At 35.6% G+C, this 26,556-nt stretch overlaps 1 protein-coding gene across 1 annotated transcript; it reads left to right on the top strand.

Annotated features, from left to right (window-relative positions):
• Positions 1-3,531: 3,531 nt before the first annotated feature.
• Naa30 (N-alpha-acetyltransferase 30, NatC catalytic subunit) lies at positions 3,532-24,899 on the top strand. The gene is made up of 5 exons (XM_027929732.2): positions 3,532-3,680; positions 3,945-4,704; positions 9,452-9,575; positions 12,180-12,235; positions 21,453-24,899. Exons 2-5 carry the CDS (start codon positions 3,946-3,948, stop codon positions 21,588-21,590), a joined length of 1,077 nt encoding a protein of 358 aa, XP_027785533.1. The 5' UTR covers positions 3,532-3,680; position 3,945; the 3' UTR covers positions 21,591-24,899.
• Positions 24,900-26,556: the final 1,657 nt, after the last annotated feature.

Raw genomic sequence — 26,556 nt, 5'->3', positions numbered from 1 at the left:
TTGCGCACCGCCCCCTCCCCCCTTTTTTTTAGAGACTTAGGGCCTTGTTAAATTGTGAGGCTGGCTTTGAACTCTGCATCCTCCTGTCTCAGCCTCCTGAGCTGCTGGGATTACAGGCATGTGCCACCACATCTGGCACAAATGTCTTTTTGTTAGAAAGAATTGGGAATTTTTCTATTTTCAAGTTAATTTCAGGAAGTTACTTTAGGACTTTGTTTTGAAACTGCTATGGGGCTTTAGTCATGAATTTCTTCTTTAAAAAATAAAGATGTATCCTTTTGTTGTTCAAAAGAGAACTAAAACAATAGTAAAAACAAGTGACCTTTGCATTATTATAAAGCATGAAAATTTCAATTACCCAGAGAGAAGAGGATCACTGGTTATACTTGCCCTGTTCTGAGAACATTTCTTTTCATATGATGTCACTGTTCATAGAGGTAGCTGACTTTTTAGTCTTTTTTTTTTGAATTTTTTTTAATATTTATTTTTTAGTTTTCGGCGGACATAACATATTTGTTTGTATGTGGTGCTGAGGATCGAACCCAGGCCGCACGCATGCCAGGCAAGCGCGCTACCACTTGAGCCACATCCCCAGCCCCAACTTTTTAGTCTTATACTAGGCAAATAAACTTCATGCATCAGAGTGAACTAATTCTGTTTCTATGACTAAACTAATTTTATCATCATATCAAGTAAACACGAGTAGGAAGAATTTCATAATATAAAGAGATTTCTTAGAGAGGTCATCTGATTAATAAGGCCATCATTAGGATTTTGATACCAGGATATAAAAAAAAGTGACTAGAACTTAAGATTCCAAAAAATTCACTAGCTTATTGATTATCAAGGGGACCAGAATTTATTTCATCAATCTAGGCATCCTGAATTACTAAATAAGAGTGCCAAAAGGCTTAAGAAAAGTCCCCCTTTATGTGTTTGTTATGGGAACACAAACTGAGTAACACTTAAGTCACTGACCTAAAAGAAATATTTACAATTCTCAGCCTTCTGAAATTAACTGAGACAATATCCAGTCAGTGGCCAAGTGGGCAAGCTCAGTGGCCAAGTTCCAATATGGAAAGGACACGAAGACTAGCTGCCACTCTTTCATTCCAGTGGAGTCACATGTATTTTAGGAGGGGTTTATAATCCAAAGTGAATAACTGAGAGACATTTTTCTAAGTAAATTACCCTTAAACATTTTTTCTTGAGAATCAGGCCATTGGGGCCAGTTTTTCAGCCATGATTTGAACAAATCATTGTTTGGCTGAACACCCAGGTAATACTTAAAATCTATGTATTTTTGAAAAATATATCTTTAAACAATGTATGCAGATTTGGGGATATAGTTTTCTATAAAACAAGAAACAAATGGAATCACACATATTTATTATACATCTTGTATATCCCCCCCCCCCCCCTTAAGTATTTAGGAGGTCTTTGAAATGTAAGTGCTTGTGGGAAGTTGTATTTTCCAAAAACAAAACAACAACAACAAAACCCACCCACCCAAACAAACAAATGACCACAGCAATGTTTCTGTTCCTACCTTGCCTTTGGGAAACTTGTCTCTCCCCATCAAGAGATAGGGTTTATTTCCCTTTCCCTTGAACTTGGATGCAACTTTGTTACTGCCTGTATAAATACAATGCAACAGAACTGACATTCCATGACTTCTAAGGGTAGGCAAGAAAAGGCGAAATGCTTCTGTCTGGTTTTCTTTCTTGGGATACTTGTCCCAGGAACACAATCAAGAGGCTTTAAAGAAGCCCAAACCAATTCATGCTAAAAGACCACATGGAGAGGACTACAAGGATAAAACTTGAGACCTTCAGCCTCAATCATCATCAGCTTTAGAGTGAAAATCACAGATGATTCTAGTTTCTCGACCTTTGACTCTTCCACTGAGGTCATGTCATAATGAAGCAGAGAAAAGCTATTTCCTGAGTCATAGAATATGTAAGCATAATAAGTAGTTATTTTAAACTGCTAAATTATGGCAGTAATTTACAAAGCAGTCATAGTAATGGAAAGAGTACCTACACATATTTCAATCTTTTAAAACAAGAGCATAACTAACAGTAATATCCTACAGTATTTATGCATTGTAAGTTCAGTCATTCTTGTGTATACAGACACTTTCTTGGTTTGGAATTATTTTTTTCCTTTAAAGATGAGGTTGAAATCAACAAACTTCTATAACACTATTTGTACACAATTGTCAATATTTCCTCAGGACACAAATCTGTTAAATGAGTTAATAAATATATACCAGACAGTACAGTGCCTGGCACATGGTAACAAATTTTACTATTATTATTGTACTTATACCTTGAATCTCTCAGTGAAAGGTGATATTTTTCTTTAACATCGTGACAAGAACTCTAATACTTGTATCTAACATACATGCTACAGTGTATCCTGCTTTTTACAGAGTTTAGATTATGGCAGAAAGTAAAAAATACGTTCAGTCATTGAATTATATGCCTGAAACGTCCACCTTGAGCACCCCTGACCAGTTCTACAAAACAGTTTTTTTAAAAAAATGTATCTGCACAGTGTGTAGGAGAGTTACACAGTGTGCTAGCCTCTCAGCTCAGACTTGCAGAAAACCATCAATTGTGGACAAGAACAGAAAGAGCCAATCCACACACTCAAGTGTGTGCTGCTGTTCTATGCCTTAGGCACCCCTTGGAAGGATCAAGACACCTCTCTACCGGTGCTTCTTAACCTATCAGAGTTCTTGTCAAAAACCAAGAACGTGCTTCTAGGCCGTTTTCACTCTCTTTCGCTCACTATCTGTCACTCCTTCCCCAGGCGTGTTTGCAATAGCCCAATACCAGTTAGTCCCCTTTACCTCCAGTTTTCTTCAAGGGAGGCGGGGGCGGGGCGGGGTGGGGGTGGGGAGAAGGGAGCAAAGGAAGTGGGAAAGGAAGAGGACTACCTGTTCTCTCGTGTCAAAGGGATAAAGAAGCTCATTCACATTGTAAATGCTCAGGTTTCTACAGCCATCCTCATATTTTCACAACTCAAAGCTTTAAATTTCCCCTCTTTTTCAAGTTGATTCCCTGATTCGCTCCATTTTTAACCACTTCTCACTTCCTCATGCCCCTGATCAGGGCAAAAGTTAAACGTTGTGCAGCTGCGAAAAGCACTTTTAGGTGACTTGGGAGGGGCCAGGTCCACAGGCCCCGAGCTGGCAGGATTCACAGTAGCTCGGTGGGTGCAACCGACTAGAGCGGGCAATGCCTGCCGGGCCCGCCCCTCCCCATTCCTGCTCCCCGCCCCGGAGCAGCAGCTCGCACCGCCGAGGAGTCCCAAAAACAGGAGAGGGGGTTGGGAGCCGGTGACTCCAAAGCCCTGGATAACTTCCCCGCCCACAGTCCCATCCATCAGCACTCGGCCTCCCGCAAACCCCGCGGGAGACACCTTCGGCCCCGCCCCTCCACAGGTCACCTCCCTCCACGCCCCTTTCCCTTGGCTCCGGCAGCCGGCAGGCAGGGAAGTGTCGTAAAGCCAGGCCCAGGAAACTTTACCCGGGGTAACAGCCGAGGCGCTTTACGGCGACGGCGGCTGGGTGAGATCCTTGGCGGCGGTGGAGGCGGCCGCGGCGGGGAAGGAGGCGGCGGCGGTGGCTGAGGAAGAGGAGTGGCGGCACCGGCGGCGGGGACCAGTGCCGGGTGAGCGGCAGGGAGAGGGCGGGGAGGTGCCGCGGGTGACAGGGCCGGCGGATGGGCCCGGGTGGACCGGGACGGTGGCCGGCTGAGCAGCTGGGCGGCGCTGACGAGCTGGGGGGGTCGGCACGGAATTGGGGGGCAGCTCCGTGAGGGACGATTTCTGCCTTTGTTCCCCCCTTGTCCGCCGCTCCCCGCCCGCTGCCCCCTCTGCTCGGCGCTCGTCGGTCGTGTCTCATGGCCTCCTCTCTCGGTCTCTGTCGCTCCTAGGATGGCGGAGGTACCGCCTGGGCCTAGCAGCCTCCTCCCACCACCAGCACCTCCGGCCCCGGCGGCGGCGGAGCCCCGTTGCCCCTTCCCGGCGGGGGCTGCCCTCGCCTGCTGCAGCGAGGACGAGGAGGACGACGAGGAGCATGAAGGCGTTGGCGGCAGGAGCCGGGCTGGCGGCGAGGCGACGGCGGCGGCCAAGAGGCATCCGTGCCTTCGCTGCCCGGAGCCGCCGCAGGAGCAGCAGCAGCTCAACGGATTGATCAGCCCCGAACTGCGACACCTCCGGGCGGCCGCTTCCCTCAAGAGCAAGGTCCTGAGTGCAACCGAGGCGGCCACGAGCACGGCCAACCCCGACGGGGGCCCCAAAGCGACTGCAACAAAGGGAGCCGGGGTACACTCGGGCGAGAGACCCCTTCACTCCCTCCCCAATAATGCAAGAACTGCGCTCCCCAGCCCGGCAGAAGCAGCGGCTGCGAGCGACCCCGCGGCGGCCCGCAATGGACTGGCCGAGGGCACGGAGGAGGAGGAAGACGAGCAGGTGCGGCTGCTGTCTTCGTCCCTGACCGCTGGTTGCAGTTTAAGAAGTCCCTCGGGCCGGGAGGTCGAGCCTGGGGAGGATCGGACGATACGATATGTCCGATATGAATCCGAGCTACAAATGCCCGATATCATGAGACTGATCACCAAAGATCTGTCTGAACCCTACTCCATTTATACGTATAGATATTTTATCCACAACTGGCCACAGCTGTGCTTCTTGGTAAGTGGTTGGAATGAAAAGAGGGTGAGCCCAACTGAGATCCAGGCCACGCAGGGCAGGGAGCTTGAGGGCCGAGAATGTGGCCGTGGATGTATCCTCGTGCTTTTCAGATGTATGTTACATGATGTAAAATGTGTGTACACATTCCTAATTATTTAATGAAACTGTTCTGAAGGTAAGACTCAATGATTTGGGTTAACTTGATACTGATGAAAGTGCAGCAAGCCTTATGATGCATGTTTCACTGGGGTGGGGGTGGGGGGGGTCTTGTGTCCTGTTTACATTAGCTTAGAGTCATGTTTAACCGTCTTTAATTACCTTCCCTCATCCTCAGAGCACTTTTCAGTCATTTAATTTGAACTTGGTTCTGTTCGGATACAGGCCTTATTAATCTCGATTACAGCATAATCAGGGAAGAGTGTATTCATAAACATGTTTTGGTGAACATGATTGTCAGTAAACTTTCTGTGGGTACATTGGAGAATTAAATCTTACAAGAATGTTCAGTAATTATGGAGATTGTTTCCTTTTACTCCAACAGGACAATTAAGAGTTGTAGCCAGTCTGCTTTTTCTAGAGGGTGCCACTAACACTTCTGGTGACTGAAAGACTCCTGAAACTTGAGCAAAATATTCTTTTGTGAAAACTTACCTGTGAATTTGTTACTAGTATTTTTTTTAAAAAAAGAAATTGGTCAGAGATATGTTTAAACACTGGTACTTGGCTTGTGTAGGGTGTAATTGACATAAGTTTTTTATTTACATGTAAGTCCAAAAAACTATTGAATAAGCTGAATAATTTTTTTCAACTTACATACTATTGGCAGTACCAGTAATTTCTTTATAGTAATATTGACCCAATTTCAGTCTGTGTGAAACTTTTAACACAAATGTTGACTGCAGATCAGGATGTTTTGTATCACTGTACATAACATATTGTTTCCATTGAATTATATGAATGGTGACACGCTTTTAAGGAACATTTTATTACATGTGAAGCTAAAAGCGACCATTACTATTTATTGTTCTAACATTTGCTTGGTTATACTTAATAGTTCATGCATTATGTTTTGACAATACTTTGAAAGTCTTTTTGATTCTATAGTTTGGTGGTAATCTGAAAATATAATCTGGGTATTGTAGATAATGGTTGTTTTGTTATTTTCTGCATTAATTTTGCTTAAACTTCAATTTAATACATTTGTTTAAGCTGTAGGTACTATTTTATAATGTAGAAAATTTCTCTTTTAGGTTTGTTAGCATTGTATCAAAGGTCTAAGACATGTCTGTGTTGGTGAACATGGGAAGATGACTTACAGCACTATTACAAATGTCATATCAGGTGCTATTATATTTGCTAAATATTTAAATTGATTTAATTGTAAGTTAACCCACAGTAGTATATATTTGAGTCACATATTAAATTGAAATAGATGTTTTTCTGTCAGTTCCAGAAACTGGTTGTGCATATAAGATATTTAGTCAACTTTGAGTCCTGATAGTATGTAGGCCTCCCAACTTGGCTGCCATTTTAGACTCTGGTAAATGTGATATTAGTAAACTTTAGTCTTGATTTTATATAGACCCCTCTTAATTCACCAGCTAATTTGTACTTTAGCCTTTAATAGCCAAAATTTATATTAAATTCTGAATACCTGGAAATTGAGATGCACAAGTGGTTGTCCTATAAGATTCACTAGTGCAAGCACGAATCTGGATGTATTGAATAATAAAACAGTAGTTAAACAACAGAGGCCCACTTAGAACTGGAATTTATGTTGGCATGTTTTTAAATTTGAGTTTCCCATAAGAACTGTTTATTTTAAGTCATTTCTGTAAGGATCCTAGAGAGAGAATTATGGCCCAACTTTTAATTTTTTCCACTTTTCATGAAAAAATAAAGATCTGAGTGACTTAAAATGTTTAATTATCCAGATATTTAGTATCAGAAAGGTAAAGGTAGAACCTAGGTGTCTGGCCTCTCATTATGGTAATAAGAACCTGGAAAAATGGCATACCCTTGACTCATTTTGTACAATTCATTATGTCACAAAGTTGTCTTCATTAAGGGATAGTTGCCTTAAAAATATTGTTCTCAAAAGCTTAGAAACCTCCAAATGTTCATGATTTCCATGGGTAACCTGTAAATGGGTCAAATGGAATATATGGGGTTGAACCATACAGAATTGCTAGTACTTGATTGGCTAACAAGAATGACAAGTTTCTTATAATTTTTTTCAAATAACGTAACAGATGTAAAAATACAAGAGTACAAATGTGAGGCACTGTCAGTTACTCTGTATTTTACCTGTTAGTGTTCATGGTATTTTGGTTGTTGATACCTTTTAGAAGTTCTTAAATTTACTACTAACAGTGTAATATAGTACTTCCGTTTATTTGTTCTAAATTTAACTTTCTGGCTTCCTTCAGTTTTCTATTTGTAGTGTTCTGGAATTTTGTAATCTCTGTTTCACACAATTTATGTTTTTCATAATTTTATCGACCGACAAACCTTTGTCCTTATAGAGTTAAATCTTAATCTTGCCAGTGATTTTTGAATTCCAGTACTTGAAAAAACACATTTTAATAGCATGAGTCTTAAAAGTATGTGCAGAAGCTTTTTATTTGAAAATATCATAAAGCAATTTAGTGATTGTTGTAAATGTATATTTATCAACAATTTATCATGAAAGAATGTAGTATCTATCTTTACTAGCAACTTTTTTATTAATAGTGTATCCTGCATTGGGCTTTTATTTTTAGATGAAATGTACAACTTGGTTTTTGCTTCTCTAGATTCTTAATTAGGAAAATATTCAATCTTGTCTAAGAATGAAATAATATAGTATTTTGTTTGCTTTTTACTTTCTTGAGCAAAGAACAAAGATATGCTCGAAATTCCTGTTTAATTTGAAAGTATTGTTTAGTTGTAGTCAGTGATTTTAATTTTTTCTTGATTGAATGGCTTTAACATCTGTAAGGTGTAGCTGTCCTTTATTTTTATGTCAGAGGTTAATATAGACTTTCTTTCATATCAGGTGAGCTTAGTTTATGAGGTCAGGTCACAATTTTTTTCTAGCCCTTTTAAAGTACCATTTGATCTGATGAGTTTACATGTGAATATTTGTGTTTGAAGTGAGTTATTCAGAAAATGCTGTCATGAGGATTGTGGGGGTATAGCTCAGTGGTAGCATGCTGGGTTCAATCTCCAGCACCAAAAAGAAAAGGGGAAAAAAAAAATGCTGTCAGTGGCTGAGCATGTAGCTCAGTAGTAGATGGCATATAGGGGCCCTGAGTTCAATCCCTAGCACCAAAAAGAAAAAAAAGTCAGAGACTTGTTTGATCAAATAACTTTTGTGTGTATTTCAGGCCTTAATGCCAAAAGAACATTTAATTTTCAAAAGAATTAAAGCACATTGATTTATTGTAAATGAAAAAAAAGATGGAAATAATTTTAGAGGTTTATTGACCCAATATAATTTTGGAATGTGTGATAAAACAGAAATGAACTAGTGTGGGTTGTTGAATTTAATATCCCTTCAGAGGGATTTTTCTGACCTATTTTAGGTTTGTGTGAAATGGATTAGAATTATCTTGCCTAAAAAAGATTTCTCCACAGTTTATTAAAAAAAAAAAAAAAAAGTGAGCCTTTAATCAATTTATAGAATAAATTATTAAATTTATAGAATGACAGGCTAAAAAAATGTTACTACAAATAAAGTTAAAATATGTCTTAGGTATAAATTGAGCTTTGTTATTAACTTTTAACCCAACCTATTTTTGTTGTTGAAATTATTTCTTCTGCCAAGGTAATTTACCGAAAAGAAGTACTGCTTGCTGACACATTATTAAACAGTTAGAGATATTACCCTGTTTTATATTCATCAGAATATAATATTAGAACTTTTTTTTAAATCAGTTTTGGGATTTTTAAAATATGTTTGCAGTGATGACACTGGAAATGTTAGTGAAAATGGGGGATTATTAGCATTTATTTAACATGTAGCCTCTAACACTTTGGGAAGCTGACAAAATAGAAACTGACAAAATAATTAATCATATTCATTAATGTAAATCTCTGATTTTGAGCTATAGAGAGCTTTATGACAATGACCCGTAATCAGGAGTATTCTAAAATTAAGACCATCATTTACTTAGTCTTTGGAATACTTCAATAACAAAATCTCGAATCTAAGCAATATTTTACAAATAATATTCCTTTTCCTGAAAATTTATAAACTTTTTTCTTGATCAAAATCTTATCATTCAGGTATAAATGTTATGTAATATTGTTCATTAAAACTTTATTATAAAAACTTATAATATTCTGCTGATGGGAAAATTGTATGTTTCATCTTATGCTTATGAATACATTTTTTCTTTAAAAAACTTTGCTCACCTGTTCCCCCTTCCCAAAACTTAAGTAGGTCTTTATTGCATGTAATTGTAATTTTAAGTTCCTCACGTATAATCTTATAAAGTACTTGATTGTTTACTTTGTGAAAAATCTTTTTCCTCCAGGCTTTGATAAGCATGAGAAATTCATGTTCTAAAAATATTGAGAGACTTTTAAAAACTGGAACATTTGAAGGAGTTTTGGGATTCAGATTTCTGAAACTTTTGTGGTTGCTGTCATTATCTCTTCCTCTTTCAAAAATGCTGACCAATGGTTGGTTGCTGTTTTCCCTGGGTAATTGTGCAGTACCTTTTAGCAATGTATTCTTCATAACTGTTTGTTTATTTTTAAGGCCATGGTAGGGGAGGAGTGTGTAGGTGCCATCGTTTGCAAGTTGGATATGCACAAAAAGATGTTCCGCAGAGGTTATATAGCCATGTTAGCTGTGGATTCCAAATACAGGAGAAATGGCATTGGTAAGATAAATATTATTTCAATAAAAGGGTGACTTAAGTTATTTTCATTTTTTTGTGTTTTAAAACAAAAGATTTAAATGTAAATATATAGAAATGAAGGTAAAGGAAGAAAATTAAAAGTTGTTTTTATTTTAAAGTAATATATCCAGAAAGGCCTTAAAATGAATTTCTTTTCTTGTTAATGATTTTAGAGATTTCTTTTGGGGGTAGTAATGGGGATTGAACCCAGTGGTGCTCTAACTGTATCTCCAGCCCCTTTTATTTATTTATTTTTATTTTGAGACAGGTTCTTACTAAGTTGCTCAGGCCAACCTTGAACTTGCAATCAATCTTCCTGCCTCAGGAATCCCAAATAGCTGGGATTAAAGATGTGCACCACTCTGCCCTGCTAGAGAATTATTATTATTTTTGGGGTACTGGGGATTGAACTAAGGAGCACTCAACCAATGAGCTACATCCCCAGCTCTATTTTGTTTTTTATTTAGAGACAGGGTCTCACTGAGTTGCTTATGCCTCACTTTTTCCGAGGTGGGCTTTGAACTCACCATCCTCCTATCTCAGCCTCCCAAGCCTCTGGGATTACAGGTGTGCACAATTAAACCTGGCTAGAGATTTTTTTTTTTTTTTTAACAAGTAGAAGGTGATCAGTTCACATCTTCAAACCTTTTTTTTTCTGATCACATTCAAAATGCTCTGCATTATATTAAGTACAAGAGATGCTGCAGTTTTTAATAGCATTATGAGGGCACTTGATCCTATTCCTGAAGCAACTGTTCATCCTTGGGTTACGTGGATCTGAATCAAGCCCAAAGTATGAAATAATTGTTATTGTTACTTTGTGCTAGTTGTCAAACATATTTCAACTTAAGGGAGGCTCAGGAAAGGAGAATTGATTATTTCTTACTAGTTCCAAATTCACCTCTTTGGGGGTCTACCTTTCCCAGCATGTTTAATTAGTCTTATGCTCATGGTTTATAATGGTGGTTAAAACCACCTGGGTGATTTAAAAGCAAGTGTTTTGGCCTTTTTCCTTGGAATCATGTTTATCCTGTCAGGTAGGAGTAAAACTTCCCCCAGTGACTGAAGTAAGCCTACTTAAGAACCATGCTGGGCTAGTGGCTCACTCCTATAATCTCCATGTCTCTAGAGGCTGAGGCAGTTTCAAGGCCAGCCTCAGAAACTTAGAACCTGTCTCAAAAATAAATAAATAAGTCTGGAAGTATAGCACATTGGGTCCCTGGGTTCATTCTACAGTACAAAAGAGAGGAAAAAAAAAAAAAAAACACTGTTCTAGTTCTAGTGTCTACTGGCTTTTTTTTTTCCCCCATGATGGAAGATTGGAGGCTTAGGTAAGCAAACATTTGTCTAAAGCATGCCAAATTGTGGGATGTACTTAAGCAAGTATTCATGAAATAATACTTGATATCTGTACCAATATTTAATTATTAGCAATTTTGTTACTTGCAGCTTTTGGAAACAGTAAATGAACATTATTGTCTTAACATAAGACTATTTCATATAGTATTTGATGTCATGAGAAATTATCATAAATAGGTTTACTTAATGTTAAGGTGTTTTTGTTTGTTTGCTCTTTTTTTGAGACAGAGTCTCACTGTGTTGCCTAGGCTGGCCTTGAATTCCTGGGCTCAAAAGATCCTGCTTCAGCTTCCCAAGTAGCCGTGACTATAGGCATGTGCCACTGTGCCTGCCAATATATTAGGTTTAACTGAATTTTTTTTTTAATAGTATTGTAATTTCCATTAAAAATTTTTTTAATTAATTAGACTTGTTTTGTAGACCAAGTTTAATTTTCAGTGGATTGAAAAGAGCTGATAGGACTTGTGAAAAATGATAGGGAGTTGTTTGGCTAGTTCATAGGGCAGAAACCAGTTGCTTTAGGGTTACATTCTGCCCTTCAGATACAATTTGTGTGGCCCATGAAATGAATACATACTAGTATGCATGATTTGAAAACTAAGAGGTTTTTAAACTGAAATTTGTTTTTTTGTCTTAAAATCATTTGGAAGTTTTTTCTTTCAGTGTGTCAGGTATTTCTGATCCAAAGTAGGATACATTTGCTAGACATTTACAGATAACACCACTGACATCATTAAGAATGCCAAATTTAGTTGCACCTAGGGTCACTATAAGATTTGTAGGAACTGAGTGTCTTGGCCTGGTGTGGGCACAGCAGTTCCTGTGAAGCTGTCTTGTGCCTTGCTCAGATCGTGCAGTTCTGGCTAGCACATGGTAGTCATGGGTTGCTCTGGCCATATCACATCATGGTTGCTCTGGCCATCTCTTTTTCCTTTCTTCCTACCTTCAAACAATAAAACAAACTCCTGCTTGGGGCAAATAATTACATCTTAGAAAAAAGAATGTATCAGGAGATAATTCTTTCAAGAGGAACCTTAAATTGTTTGTGTCTAAATTCCCTTTGGTTCCTCTCAGCTTATATCTAAATTATTTTTTCGCACTTAATTTGAGGTGATCAGCATATCCGCATTCATGATAGAGCCTAACATTTTACATATTTGTGCTTATTATGAATATGAGTAAACTAATAATATTTTTCCTTCATTAATGCTCAGATCTATATTCTAGGTACTAACTTGGTTAAGAAAGCTATATATGCCATGGTTGAAGGAGACTGTGATGAGGTAAGTTTTTCTTAATGCTTAATGCCTTTATCCTAGGCAATATTATACTGAGTATTTTATAAATATTCTATAATAATAGTAACATTTCACTTGGAAACTTATTACACAAATGCATCGAGAATTACATTCTATTTAAAAACATAAATTGTGACATAGAATAAATTTTAAGATAATGGAGCTAAAAAATCTTCAAAATGTAAAGGTGAAATCTTAGACATTTTTGGTAAATAACTGGTTTTTATAACTTTTTTATCAGTTAAGTCATTTAAGGTAGGTCTTACTACAAACCCAATTTTAATTTGTTTAAGAATTCACCTTAGTCTTAGTGTCTAATATCTTTTTCTTTTTAAACTATGGGAAAAGTATCAGTCCGTGTTAAGGATATTTCACACTTGAAAAAAATCTCTAAGCATTAAGCATAAATGATAAGGATGTCAGGGAATGACTTTTTAAGAGTAAAACCTTCTGTATATTAATTTAAGGGAATCTTCTCTTTTCAACTTATTTTTAAGGCCTAATGGCAGATATAATTTGTTAATATCTTACAACATTGTGCTTTACGTGTGTACTCAGTAAACATCAGTGATGATTGGGATGTTAACATTTACTGTTGTACAGTGTGGAAGGGAACAAACTCAAACTAGAGAAGCACAGATGTCTTTACTATGACAGTGGTAACCAAGGAGGAGAAAAGTTGTATTGTACTTCTCAAGACAGTTGTCTTGCGGTGGTGGGTGGGGGGGGTGGCAAATGTGCCTTAGGAAGTTCTCAAAGTACATGAAATTAGATAATTTTTTCAACAGATTATAAAAAATTCGTTTTCGTGACTTTTTTTTTTTAAAAGCAGGGTTTTTTTTTTAAGTCCAAAATTTATATAGATATTAATTATGTATTTTGTTTACAAAATCACCATCCACCATCTTCACACTTTTTTTTTTTTTTTTTTTTGGGTACCAAGGATTGAACCCAGGGGTGTTTAACTACTGAGTCAGCCTTTTCTTTTTATTTTGAGACTGGGCCTGCTAGGTTACTTAGAGCCTTGAGAGGTTGCTGATGCTGGTTTTGAGCCTGTCATACTCCTGTCTCAGCCTCCCAATCACTGGGATTACAGACATCCGCTACCATGCCTAGCAACACTCTTTAATTCTTTTTTTTTTTTTTAGTTTTTTTTATTTGTAGAAATACCTTTAGTTGATTTATTTACTTTTTATGTGGTGCTGAGGATTGAACCCAGTGCCTCACATGTGTGAAGCAAGCGTTCTACCACTGAACCGGAATCCCAGCCCCTCTTTAATTCTTTATCCTTCTTTCCACCTATAATAATAAGCATCCTTCCATTTTCTAAGTATACATTTATGTAAGTGTGTAACTTTTTGGTACAAATGAAATCATTCTTGTGCAGTAATAATTGTTTTTATTTAACACCATCTCAATGTGTTTTCATGTTAAAACAGAGATTTACTGCAGAGTATTTTCAAGCTCCTGGTTCACCTTAGTCTACACTTTTAATCACACTAAATAATGGTTATATGATATATGGCCTATAGACATTGGGTAGCACAGTGAAGTCATTTTAGGATTTAAAGATATTTCATTTTACTCTTAATGGATAGCTCTTGGTTGGTGAAGGAACTCACATCATTTATGATAACTTTCAGTATCCAAAAGTAAAATATCAGAAATCCAAGCCATTTACATGGCTGGTAACTAAATTTGCAGGAGGTAATTGAACTGGATGAGTTCATGAATGTAGGTCTCTATGTTTGGACCACTGCCATGCTAGCTTAGCTCATCAAGAAGAAAAGTCAGGCTTTATAAAAAGTTACTTAGCAGTTTGGAGAATTCTTTGGGTTTGATAGACTGTTTTGATCTTCTGTTGAATAGAGTCATTTCTGGTGGGAAGGTTAGAGGCAGGGCGTATTCTGTTTCTATGGTTAAGCCTTTTATGAATTACCCTGAGGCTGTGTACTTTACCTTAATTGATCACATTTATATTAATATAGTATTGGCTTTTCTTTGAAAGTTCTAAGGTATGATACAGAGAATTTGATGCTAATGTTTAGTCTCAAGGTTAAATCCTAAATTAGTGATATACTTTAGGATAGAACAGTCTTTTCATTGTGGGTCTGAAAATCTAATGCTGGTTCATTTTTCTTCCTTTTAAAGCAATGAATATTGCTTAATGTTAGGTTTAATGTTAATGGCGATGGTTTCTCCATGAACTTTTTCATCTTATATGATTTATTCTTGCAATTGAGTATCTTTGCTTCAGGATTAGAGAACTTTTCCTTGATTTTTTTTTTAATTGCTTATCTATGTCCCACATTGCTCAGATAATTTATTGTATGAAGGGACAGAGCTCTTGTTTGTGCTTTCACTCCCCTTTCCTTTAGTTTTAAACCAGAACAGCAACAGTTTTTCACTTTTAATTTTTGATAGTATAATGTATGTGTTGCTTTTGTTTCCTTATCATTTTATCCATTTGGTTTGGTTTCTGCCCTTCCACTATTGTAAAACTGCCTTTTCATTGATGTATCTGCTAGATCCAGTAGCTTCTTGGTTTTTTCCTGCTTATTAAAATACTTCTGTCTTTTAAGACCCAATTTAATACCAACAGTAGTACCTACTTTTTCTTAATTTTTCTGAACAGATCAGTTGCACCTTCTGCGTTTTTCTTGACTTTTTTTTTTTTTTTTTTAATACTTTCTGCACTTACATTCACTTTCAGTGTCTGTGCCTTAACCACTGAGGGACAGAGTACTTAGGTTGCATTTGTGATAGAGTAAACGGTTCATAAATATTTGTTGAGTCATTAGTTCTGTGTTGCTAGCATAGTGTTTATACCTCTATTTTAAGGAGCACATTTGAATTTTGGCTTATATGAGTTGTTAACTTGTCTTTTTTTTTTTTTTTAACTTTATGGAAGCTTTCTAAGAACAGCAATTGCCTTATTTTTTTTTTTTTGTATACAGTGCCTAACATTTAAAAAGCAAAAGGCTTCTGCAGAATTAGCCAAGTTGTTAAAATATGTTTTGGTTAAAAAATAAATAAATAAAATGTGCTAGGTGCAGTGGCTCATGCCTTTAATCAGAGTGACTCAGGAGGCTGAGGTAAGGAGGATTGCAAGTTTGAGGCCAGCCTTAGCAACTTAGACCCTCAGCAATTTAGTGAGACCCTTGTCTCAGAATAAAAAATAAAAGGGGCTGGGAATGTGACTTAGTGGTAAAATGTTCCTGGGTTCAATCCCTAGTGCCAAAAAAAAAAAAAGAAAGAAAAGAAATTGCTCTTTATTAATAGTTTTGAGGAAAAATTTGAAATTTTAATTCTCTAAGAATATAGTGACCAGTTATCAAACATTAAACATGTGATTTTACTTTCATTAAATTAGGCCAAGCTTCCTTTCTTTTAAAGGGTCAAGAAATAATAGCTTATCTGAAAACCTATCTTTGTTTGTTTTTGTTATTATGATGCCTGGGATTCAACCTAGAGCCTTGAGTATGCAAAGCAGGCTCTCCACTATTGAATTACACTTCCAGCCCTAAGAATTTTAAATTACTTCCTTTTCTCTCCTTTCCCTCTTTCCTTTTTTTCTTTCTCCCCCCCCCCCCCCTTTCTCCCCACCCCCTTCTCTTTCTCTCTTTCTTAAACCCAGGGCTGCATGCATGTAGTTCTACCACTGAGCTGCATCCCTAGCCCTTAAATTACATTTTCTGTTACTTAGATTGTGCTGCTGTTTCTAATATTCTTACAAAGATATTTTTAACTCTGTGGACCTATTAACAGATAAATGCACATCCTATCAGTTTATATTTTCTCTTTACTGAATATGTGACTTTAATGTTTATATTGTTCTTTATTCTACTAGCCATTTTAATTTCAGAATTTAAAAAGCAAAAGTTAGTAAATAGAGTTGAAATATAGATCATGTGGTTGCCCAAATAATAATTCTACTTTTTTCTGGCTCAGTAGATATATTCACTTTGCCTTACTGTGATTTTGCCAACATTTTATATCAAAATTAAACATGTTAAAACAGCATAGCTATTTTTCACTTCTTTACATTTGGCATACCAACCAAAAAAATTATAGCATCATAAAAAAAAAATAAATAGAGCTGGGGTTGTGGCTCAGTGGCAGAGCACTTTCCTTGCAGATGTGAGGCACTGGGTTTGATCCTCAGTGCCCCATAAAAATAAATAAACAAAATAAAAATATTGTGTCTATCTATAACTAAAAAAAAAATTTAAAAAAGTGGATTTGTTGTTTCATGACTAAAAAGTGCAGTATCCATATGCTGATCTCCTTTAGCTTGAATTTGGTTACACCCCCATGCTCTGGCTGCCATATGTATAGAAGCTAAGACAAGTATCAGGTTTGTGTTTCACATTAAAGGGTAAGATAAATACAGATTACTTGAGTGAGTTCCTAAAATATGATTTTATAAGTAAAATCTGTAAACCTAATTATAGTATATCTGCATGGTAACTATTTTTTGTACTTTTTTCTGAAATAAATTAGTATATGTACATGTAATTGATCAGTCTAGTTAACAGGACTTTTACTGTTTTAAACTATAGCTATCCTTGGAAAAAAAATTTTTTTTAAGATTCAAGATATGATTATTATATTAATATCCAGAATGAAATATGATCATAATACAATAGAATCAGAATTTCTTTTTTAAAAAATTTTTAACAGTTGTTGATGGACCTTTATTTATTTATATGTGGTGCTGAGAATTGAACCCAGTGCGTCACAAATGCTAGGCAAGTGCTCTACCTCTGAGCCGCAACTCCAGCCCCTAGAATTTCTTAATGGAACTTAAATATGTAGTATATAACCTTAAAATGTTTTTAGTTGAAAATCATGTCCTTTCCCTGCCCTGTACTTAGGATTGAACCTGAGGCCTTGTGCATTTCTCCCTTTTCTATAATGTTTAGTACAGAAAACTTGGAAAATATAAAAAATCTACTGCCTACCTTTCTAGCATATAAATTTTGGTACTGCCATTTCTTAAAATGCATATGTTTAGTTTTAATAGGTAGTTTCTCTCTTGTGTAAATAATATCTCTAACTTATTGTATATTGTTTACAATTTGCTTTTAAATCCAAGACTTCCCTTACAGCTTAATTTGCTTTTTTCCTAATGCTTATTTCTAGCAATATACAAGTAATACACATGACATTTTGGTAAATTCTAGATGTGTAATGGTCTACTGTGTTTTATACTATTAAAAGAATAAAATATATTAGCAATAATGACTAAACTAGATTAAGTTATTTTTTGGTTAGAATAAATACATGTAAGGGTAGGAAGATCCAATCATTCATTTTTTTTTCACCCTGATATTGTAACTGATGACTTCTTAGCACTTTAATTATATATTTATCATTACATTTTTTAATGTGTTTAATAATTATATGTTTAACATTTTTATTTCACTAGAAATGTATTTTTGGCTTGGTTATATAGTCTGCTGGGTAAATAATAGAATAAAAAGGAGTTATTAAAATGTAAGGATTTGGCCGGGCACAGTGGCACACACCTGTAATCCCAGCTGCTTGGAAGGCAGGAGGATTGCAAGTTCAAAGCAAGGCGCTAAGCAACTCAGTGAGACCCTGTCTCTAAATAAAATACAAAATAGATCTGGGGATATGGCTCAGTGGCTGAGTGCCCCTGAGTTCAATCTCTGCTACCCCCCCCCCCCCCCCACACACACACACACATACACAAAAAGGATTTGGCATAAATAGTTTGGCCTAATTAAAGAACTGGCCACTTAGCATCTGTGTGATTATAAGAAAATCATTTAACTTTTTCTACCATCACTTTGTGCAATATGATGGTAATTCTGATCATAGTAGGATGTTGTTAAGAGCAATAATTAGTTGTTCAACAAATACCAGTGGAAGGTCTGCTAGTTGACATACAGTATGCCAGTGGACATGCCTGCTCTCTAGAATCTTCCAGCTTAGAATATTGAAAAATACTGATCTAAATCATAGAGATTTGGCTTGCCCTGATAATGGTTGTTGCTGAGAGAATCAGTGGAATATCACAGTAACTCCTTTTCTCTGTTAAATAGGATTCAACTTTGTCATGTTTCTTTATGATCAAAAAAATCCTCAATTATCCTTTGGTTTCTTATGTAATACTTCCATGTTGAAGAATAAGAGAAGCTTTAAGTAAATTTCCAGTGTAAACCCAAATTTTCTTTCTTTCTTTTTTTTTTTTTTTTAAGAGAGAGAGAGAGAGAGAACTTTAATATTTATTTTTTAGTTTTCGGCAGACACGACATCTTTGTTTGTATGTGGTGCTAAGGATCGAACCCGGGCCACACGCATGCCTTGTGAGCGTGCGCTACCGCTTGAGCCACATCCCCAGCCCCAAAATTTTCTTTTAACATAAAAATTTAAGTGGTTAAGTATTTAAAAGTAGTTATCTTTTCCTAGCATTTTCAGTTGTGTCAAATAATATATGGTATCTTTATTTAGAAAATGTGAGTGTGCTAAGGGAATCTTTACATTTTAATTAGAGTAGCCTTTTATGTAATTTTTTTCTGTGTAATTGGGCTTTATTTTATTAATTGTCAAGATGATGACAAACCAGAATTAAATTCCTAACCACACCTCAATTGTGTTTGTGTAGCTATAGTGAGCCTTAGATGTGTTCTGAATATTTTTAGATGGCTGAATATTAACGAAGGTGGACTTAGATCCCCTTTATCCTGTCCAATGTAGGTTTGATCTCCTTTTTGCTGCTTTATTTTATTCTGGGAAACAATTGGGGAAAGTACAGAAGATTGGTTACTACTAAGCTCTGGTTCATATTTGGACTCTGGTTTGTCCTTACTCTACTGGTTGTCTTAAGTTTCATTCATCTGTAAAATAGAGGTAGCCATATGTTCTTCATAGGTTTCCTAACGTAAAAATAAAATGACATAATTCTTTTTATTTTTATGAAGTCAATTACAAATTTTACATTGTTACAGCTTTAGTGGTTCTCATATACATGGCCTTGATTTAACATTTTAGCTGTAATTAGGTGCTGACCTAATAACAGAATTCCAGGAATTACCCAACAAAATTGTTCAAAACTGAAAACTTGCATCAATCAGACAGGAATGTTTCAAATTGTAGCATGACATACATTACTAGACTAGAAATTGAATTGTGTGTGTGTTGTGTGTGTGTTTAAGAGCAGAGAGAAATTGAATTTTAATTCTTATCTTTAATTTATTTGCTGTATAAAAGTCTTCCTAAGAATATTTTCACTTGATCTTGTACTGTCAGTTACTTGCTTTTTAAAAATCTTTCAAAGGTTTGGATTTAGCATGCTATTTGCTTTTATGGGTTAATTGCATTGGTAATTGCTTTCAGAAGATGCTTTTGCTTTATATTCTCTGATCATTTAAAAGCATGGCAATACCTTTTTTGTAATATTCATGTAATGTATATCATACAATGAAAGATGCTAAGGACATATTTTATTAACAAATATTTAAGAGATTTCAGTGTGGTAGACAGTATGGTGCAGAGGAAACAGGTGTGAAGGTGGTTTGCATTGTCCCTGCCCATTAGGCTCACCAGCTAGGAAAGGTGACACATGCATTGAATGTTTCATTGGAGCAGTCCAGTGGTTGTAGAATTAGTATAAAAGGAAATGAGTATTCCATCTAATCTGAAAGGGAAGGCCAAGGCCCAAAACAATGGGGATAGAAGGAATAGTCTTTCATGGTAGGTTCCAGAGACTGAAAATTTAGTGTTGAACATAAAAACAGTAGGAGAGAAACTTAAAGCAAAGTTGGAAACATTGAGACCATATTTTAATGTACATTTTAGGATTCTAGATTATTTTTAGATTGTGGACTTCATCTTGAGGATAAAAGAGTCAGTAAATTATTATAAGTAGGGTGTTAAGAACATCACTACTTGTAGATGGTGGGAGACCTCTTGAGTTAGGGAACTCTTAAAATTACAATAAGATTTGATGGGAGTTTGGACTAGAGTGGTATGAGTGGGAATGGAAAGAGAATCAATTTGAGACAATAGTTTTTGAGGGAATTGACAGTATTCACTGGATGTTTGTAGGTGGGTGGAGAGTAAAGTTTCAAAGATGATCCTGAGTTTCAGATATGAAGCTTTGGTGTGGTGTTATGGAAATCCTATTTACAGAGAGATAGAATTATAGAGAAAGATCAGGCCATGAATTTAATTTTGGATAAGATAAGTCAAAGGGTACTACTTTTTCTCTATTTACATCTGTTATTTTAATTCTTGCCTTGATAGTTTGAGATAGCACAGGAATAGCTTCATATGCTTTACTTGGACCTTTGTTTTATTGTACTTTGCCATTTTTTCTTTCCACTCTATAAATACCTAAGTGTTATGACACCATAATAGTAACTATAGCTCACTGTATTGATAATTCTTCAGTGAGGTAGGTGAGAATCAATAGAAAAGGCAAATAGAATTATATGTTTATTTATATAATGTTATCTATTTTAACCTACCCTAAAGTTTGAGTATCACTGATCTGAATTATCAGACTTTCTCTGCAAAAGGCCAGGTACTAAATATTTATAGGCTTTATGGACCATAGCGTTGTGTGGCAACTGCTCAGCTCTGCCAAGAAAGCAGCCATAGGCATGTAAACAACTGGGTATGGCTATATTCCAGTAAAACTTTATTTACAGAACCCAGCAGCAAGCACATTTGGCTCAAAGTCTGTAGTTTGCAGACTCTGGTCTAGACTCTAGATAAATGTGGTAGTTGTTACCAGGATGAATGATGACATATAATGAAAATAGAGGAACAAGAGGTCAAGCTGAATAGTTTTAAGTACTGGTTTACTTTTTAAACCTTTGATGATTTTTCTTTCTTTTCCCCTTCATCTTTTGTCACCTTAATTTTTCTCTATAGGGAAATAGTTCATCTTTGTTTTAGTTTAAGAGATGTATTCTCATTTTAAAAGATTTCAAATGTCACAAAAATCAATGGAACAGAAAATAAGCCCCAGGGATCCATCCCCTCCTTGACTCAAAGATAATTACTGTTAACATTTTGATGATTTTTTTCTGTGTATCATTAATATTATTTTCACCATTGGTTTTTAAATCAGTTTAAAAGTATATATTTTTTAAATATTTAATCTGATTATATCTTTTAAGTTTTCCAAATTATGAGATTTTAACTTAATTCTCTCATTTCTTTAAAGGTTGTTTTGGAAACAGAAATAACAAATAAGTCTGCTTTGAAACTTTATGAAAATCTTGGTTTTGTTCGAGATAAGAGGCTGTTCAGATACTATTTAAATGGAGTTGATGCACTGCGACTTAAACTGTGGCTGCGTTGAGAAATTGACATCGAGGAACAACTTCCAACAACAGAATCGACATTTGCATGCAATGCAATTTGTACAGAATTGCTTTGCAGGTGGATTTAGCAATTTCCATGCAGCTCTTACCTGTCAGTGTCTCATTGAGTGTCGCACAATATTTGTTGCACTTTGGCATGGCGCATTTGTTCTGAATTAAAAGAGATTGTTTTAAACTTCAAGAGTTCTTTTGGTACCAACAAGATGTGCCAGTTGATAGCCAAGATTTGTTCATTTTCAGAGTCTGCTGACAATGTTATTTGCATAGTGATCATTTTATCACAGAACCAGTAAATGGAACATGATTTTTGTTCCTTTAAAAAGCCAAGGTAGATTGTAAAAGTCTCTAAGTATACTAACATTTCACACAAAACCTGCCATAGTTTTCTGAAAGGGGTGAGGGAAAAGCTTCAATTTTAGGTTTTATTTTTTCAATATTAAATTTTCCATTCTTGAATATTGGTACCTCAGTGATTAGTGAATGAAAAAAAAATGTAGGATGGGGTATTGTTTTACAATAAGTAAAGATAACAATTAAATTGCGTCTGCCAGTGCCTGTGTAGATAAGTATATTTGTCTTCATCTCTAGGTTTTTAATGCATGCTGTCTTTTCCTTTTCTTTAAGGCTTTTACAAGAAAACTTTGTTTTTATTTAAATTCTAAATTTGATAATAAATTATTTCAGATTTTTATAATTTGGATACTTTTTCCAGGTGAGTGACAGAGTGGTTTGCTTTAGAAGTCCCTTCTTTCTTTACAGTAAGAAGTTGAAATCTTTTTGGAAAACCTTAGAGGAATGGCTCAAAAGGGATGAGAAAAGTTGAGAGAGCAGGGAATTGCTGGGTTTTGGATGCACTTTTTTGTTTTGTTTTGCTTTATTTTTTTGGAGAGGGAATTTTTGGAAAAGAACAGAAAATTAATGTAAATTGGTGTGATTTTATTTAATCAAAATTATTGCTAAGCTGTGAAGAACAGCTTTTATATAGTAGCTGGAATTTTTTTCCCACTTGGATTCACGTTGCTTTTGTTTCTTAAAATGCTTCACTTTTGATTCTTCATCTTGGAAATAAATTTCAAGGTGCATTGTATCCATTTTAAGCTGCTTTTATTTTCTTTTCACTTGTCTGAGCAGATTGTCGGGGGAGCTTTGCTTTGTTCCTCCAGAAACACAAAAGGGAGAAATGAAAATCTTTTTTTAATGAGTTCTTTGGGTTTTCTGAACAGCTACCATGTTTATTAATTACATTGTGTTTTGGTTAATCAGTGCAATGTAACGAATTTTCAAGTTAATTGCTTTCAGTTGAGTCGGTAAATCTGTGATGGATAATTTATTTAACTGGAAAACCTAGGTACCCATAAGAAAAAAAAAGATTCATTCTCTGTGAAAACTCTTTTGTAGGAATCTATGTTGTCATTTTCATTTGGATATACTTTTGCTCTAGGATTTGGGTTGAATATTTTATGAGTATAATTACTGTATTTTTAAAACCCTACCTCCATTAACAGTTGGTAAAGGCCCCTTTTCAGGAAAGTTTGTTGCTTTTTTTTTTTTTTTTTTTAAGGAAAGCTGCTCTTTGCTCAGTATAGTGTTTTCAAAGTGAACATGATTACAACGACTTTTAAAATAAAGATAAACAATTTATATTTGATGAAAACTAAAGTTCCTCCTGGTGGGATCATTTATAATTCCTTATTTTAAAGAAAACATTTCCATTTTACATTTTATTTAAAAGCTTAATGTTAATGGGCAGAATATTGGTTCTATCAACATTTCACGACCATAGTATTCAGCTTTTCAGCTGACCATTTTGAGTCTGTTTGTGATCAAACTTCATTTGGGTTCTAGCATTTAGAAGAATGCCAGTCATATCGATGCTTCTGTTATTATTTTTTAATAAGAAGGAAACTAGCTGAAACAGTGTTACATGTGTCATCAAGTTATATTTCATAGCCTTATATTTGGTTCTTAGGTAATGATTGTTGTTGAACATACATTTGATTGACTCAAATAATGGGGACAGTTGTAAAGTAGATACATGCTAATTATCAGTTCAACCATTTTTTTAATGTTTTTGCCAGAATGTTAAGGAAACCCTAACTACTGACCTTTAACCCCAGAATTGCTGAATTAATAACTAAATTGATTGCTTGGGCATTTGTAAACATGACCTTAACTATGTGACTAAAAAGTGAAATGGATGCCATATTGTTCAGCTGGTGTATGTTTAATATCAGTGTACCTTATGTCTTTAATTAGGTGTGTAAAAATTGTTCACCTAAAATTTTAATCTCTAGCATGATAATCCAGCACCAAAATTAAAAGACTCTCTTCCAGTTGAAATAGCATCAAACATTCACTTACTTTGATAACACACTTACATTTTTCTCATATCAGCTTGAAACAGTTCCATTTATAATTGATAGAGTGGGTTCACTTGGCTAAAAACTGAGCAAAATTGGTGCAACTTTCTTTTAATGGGGTGCTGCCTCTTTAAGACTGACTGTACTTTATCCACTGACACTGGTTTAGCAGTTGGTACTGCTGAACATTTTTATACATGCTACCATGAAGCTATATATGTTAGTGTTAAAGAAGCTAACGGGTATACTATCATTTTTGGTATGTGGGCTATTATTTCCCTTACCTTGGGATGAAGCTACTTACTCTAGAGAAGTCCACAGATCAGAAACCAGACAGTAGTTTTTGAAGTTGAAGCCAGCAAAATAAGAAAAAAGTACTATTAAAAAATTGGTTTTGATATTTTCTGCCTCTCTCTTCTCCAAATTACCCTCCCCCCTTGCTCGACAAATCTGTGTAAAGGAGTTTGTTTGTCACGTTTCAACTTTACCTTGCCCTGTGTTATGATGTTGGCTGACATGTATAAGACTGGATGTGTATATTTATTATGGTGTCTAAAAAATCATGAAGTTCATCACTTTGGAGGAGCGTAGATAAAATCAAATTAGTAGCGCATCAGAGTTATTTTTCAGTGCACCATGACATCATTAAAATGAGTGCTATAATGTTACAGGGCTTTCAGGTTTGTAAAAACATAACCATAAATTATATTGACGTCAGATATGAGTTGAGTATCTATAAAATATCACGTGTATCTCAAAATATTGGACTGCTGTTTGATGACTGGATATTGCTGCATAATTTTCTCTTATTGTCCCATATTCTTTTGGAGAGAGAGATTTAATGGGATTTGAAATGTGCAAGCTGTCTAAATAAGATGCAGTCAAATAAAGTATGGTTAAGTTGTGTTTGCATTTTTCTTTAAGATACAGCTGTGTGCATTTGTGATTTTTTTTTTTTTTTTTTTTTTTGGTTTGTTTTTTGCTTTTACTCAGAGAAACAAGAAGCAATCTATAATGTTCCCACTTCCTGCCTCCCATCCAAGAGTTATTTGGAAGCAGTAATAAACAGTTGTGTTTGTTCTACTTTGTGTTCTGACAAAGTAAATTTGAAAGTAACATGAACTTGATTTTTATAAAAGTACTCAGTTCATATGTCAGATATCAGTACACATGAGAGTTTTTTGCGTGCATTAAACTGAAAATTATTATTCTGAGAATAAAGTTAGCAGTTTATTTCTGAGAATTTTTATTTTGGTTTACTATTTTTTGTATAGTGCCTCCTTGTGTTAGTAATATTTTTCCCTTTTGCTAAGACACAAAGGTAAAATAGAGCACTATTTTAATAGAGCACTGAGGTAGAAAAGGGCTTTTTGCCCTATTGTGGAAACTTTAAATTAGTAGTTTTGCATGCTTTCATAATTTCAAGATTTTTGGATATTAGTAGGATTAGATGATCTGTTTTCGTCATATGACTCCTACATTTTTATTGTGCATGACAAGTATTCATTTGTTCTTTATGGTAATGTGAAAATATCTAATTCATGATTTACTTGGGTCTTATGTGAACTCAAAATACTTTATAAATATTCACTCTTAAACACCAATTGATGCAGTTGGTTTATACCTTGACTCAGATTAGGTTTAACCTGTAGCCAGAGGTATAGTGATGAATAGGGGTTAAAAAAAAAATCTCATGAGCATATAGAGCAGCTGCACTTTTTTCAGATCAGTTCTCTGAAGATGGAAATGCTCCTTGCACTCTTCAGTATGGTAGCCACTAGTCACAAATAGCGACTGAGCCCTTAATTGTGACTACTGTGAATGAAGTACTGAATTTTTAATTTTATTAATTGAAATTAGTCACATGTGGTCAGTGGCAACTGTATTGGTCAGCACAGCTTTAGATAATATGTAAGTAATAACAGAAAAGCATATTTTACACTTTCTAATTTATTAAAATATGAAATAAAAAGATCACAAATTGCCTCTGGGCAAAAGAACACACTGCCCACGGATGATGTGGTTTTCTGAGAAATGCAGCTCTTTCGTTTTGTTCTTAGAACTTTAAGTTGCAGAGATGCACAGATTCAAGTGTCAAAAATTGGTTTCTGATGAGACTCTCCTATCCTTTTAGCCTTACAGCATGATTTGTAGTTAGGCCTAACAGTTTCTCATTTTAGATGAATTTAAAAATCATTTCATTTCTAAATGAAATTGATCTTTATATTTCACCAGTGGTCTACTTGGAACATGGAGGTTTGTAACATTTACACTTTTAAATTCTGAAAAATCACTTATGGTCATGAGGCCAAAGGCTGCATTTTTGTTTCTGAGCAAACCAGATTAAGCAAAGTATTACCCTAACCCTAGCTGGTCATCTGGTAATTTGTAATTAGTCAAAAGGCAGGAGGAGTGGGGGTGGTAAATACCTGGCCAAAGAGGGCCTGGCTTAGCACAGCTTGTTATGAGATCAAAACCCCTGTTGATAGCAACTCAGTGTTGTAATCTTCATGAGAGAAAGACTAGAAATAAAGACCATGGATGTGCCAAAACTTAATCTAATAATTTATACAATGCAGGGGTT

Source organism: Marmota flaviventris, chromosome 2 (genome assembly GCF_047511675.1).
Source record: "Marmota flaviventris isolate mMarFla1 chromosome 2, mMarFla1.hap1, whole genome shotgun sequence".
Taxonomy (NCBI): domain Eukaryota; kingdom Metazoa; phylum Chordata; class Mammalia; order Rodentia; family Sciuridae; genus Marmota; species Marmota flaviventris.
Note: the sequence above shows the minus strand (reverse complement) of the source record. Positions and strands in the feature narration are given on the sequence as shown.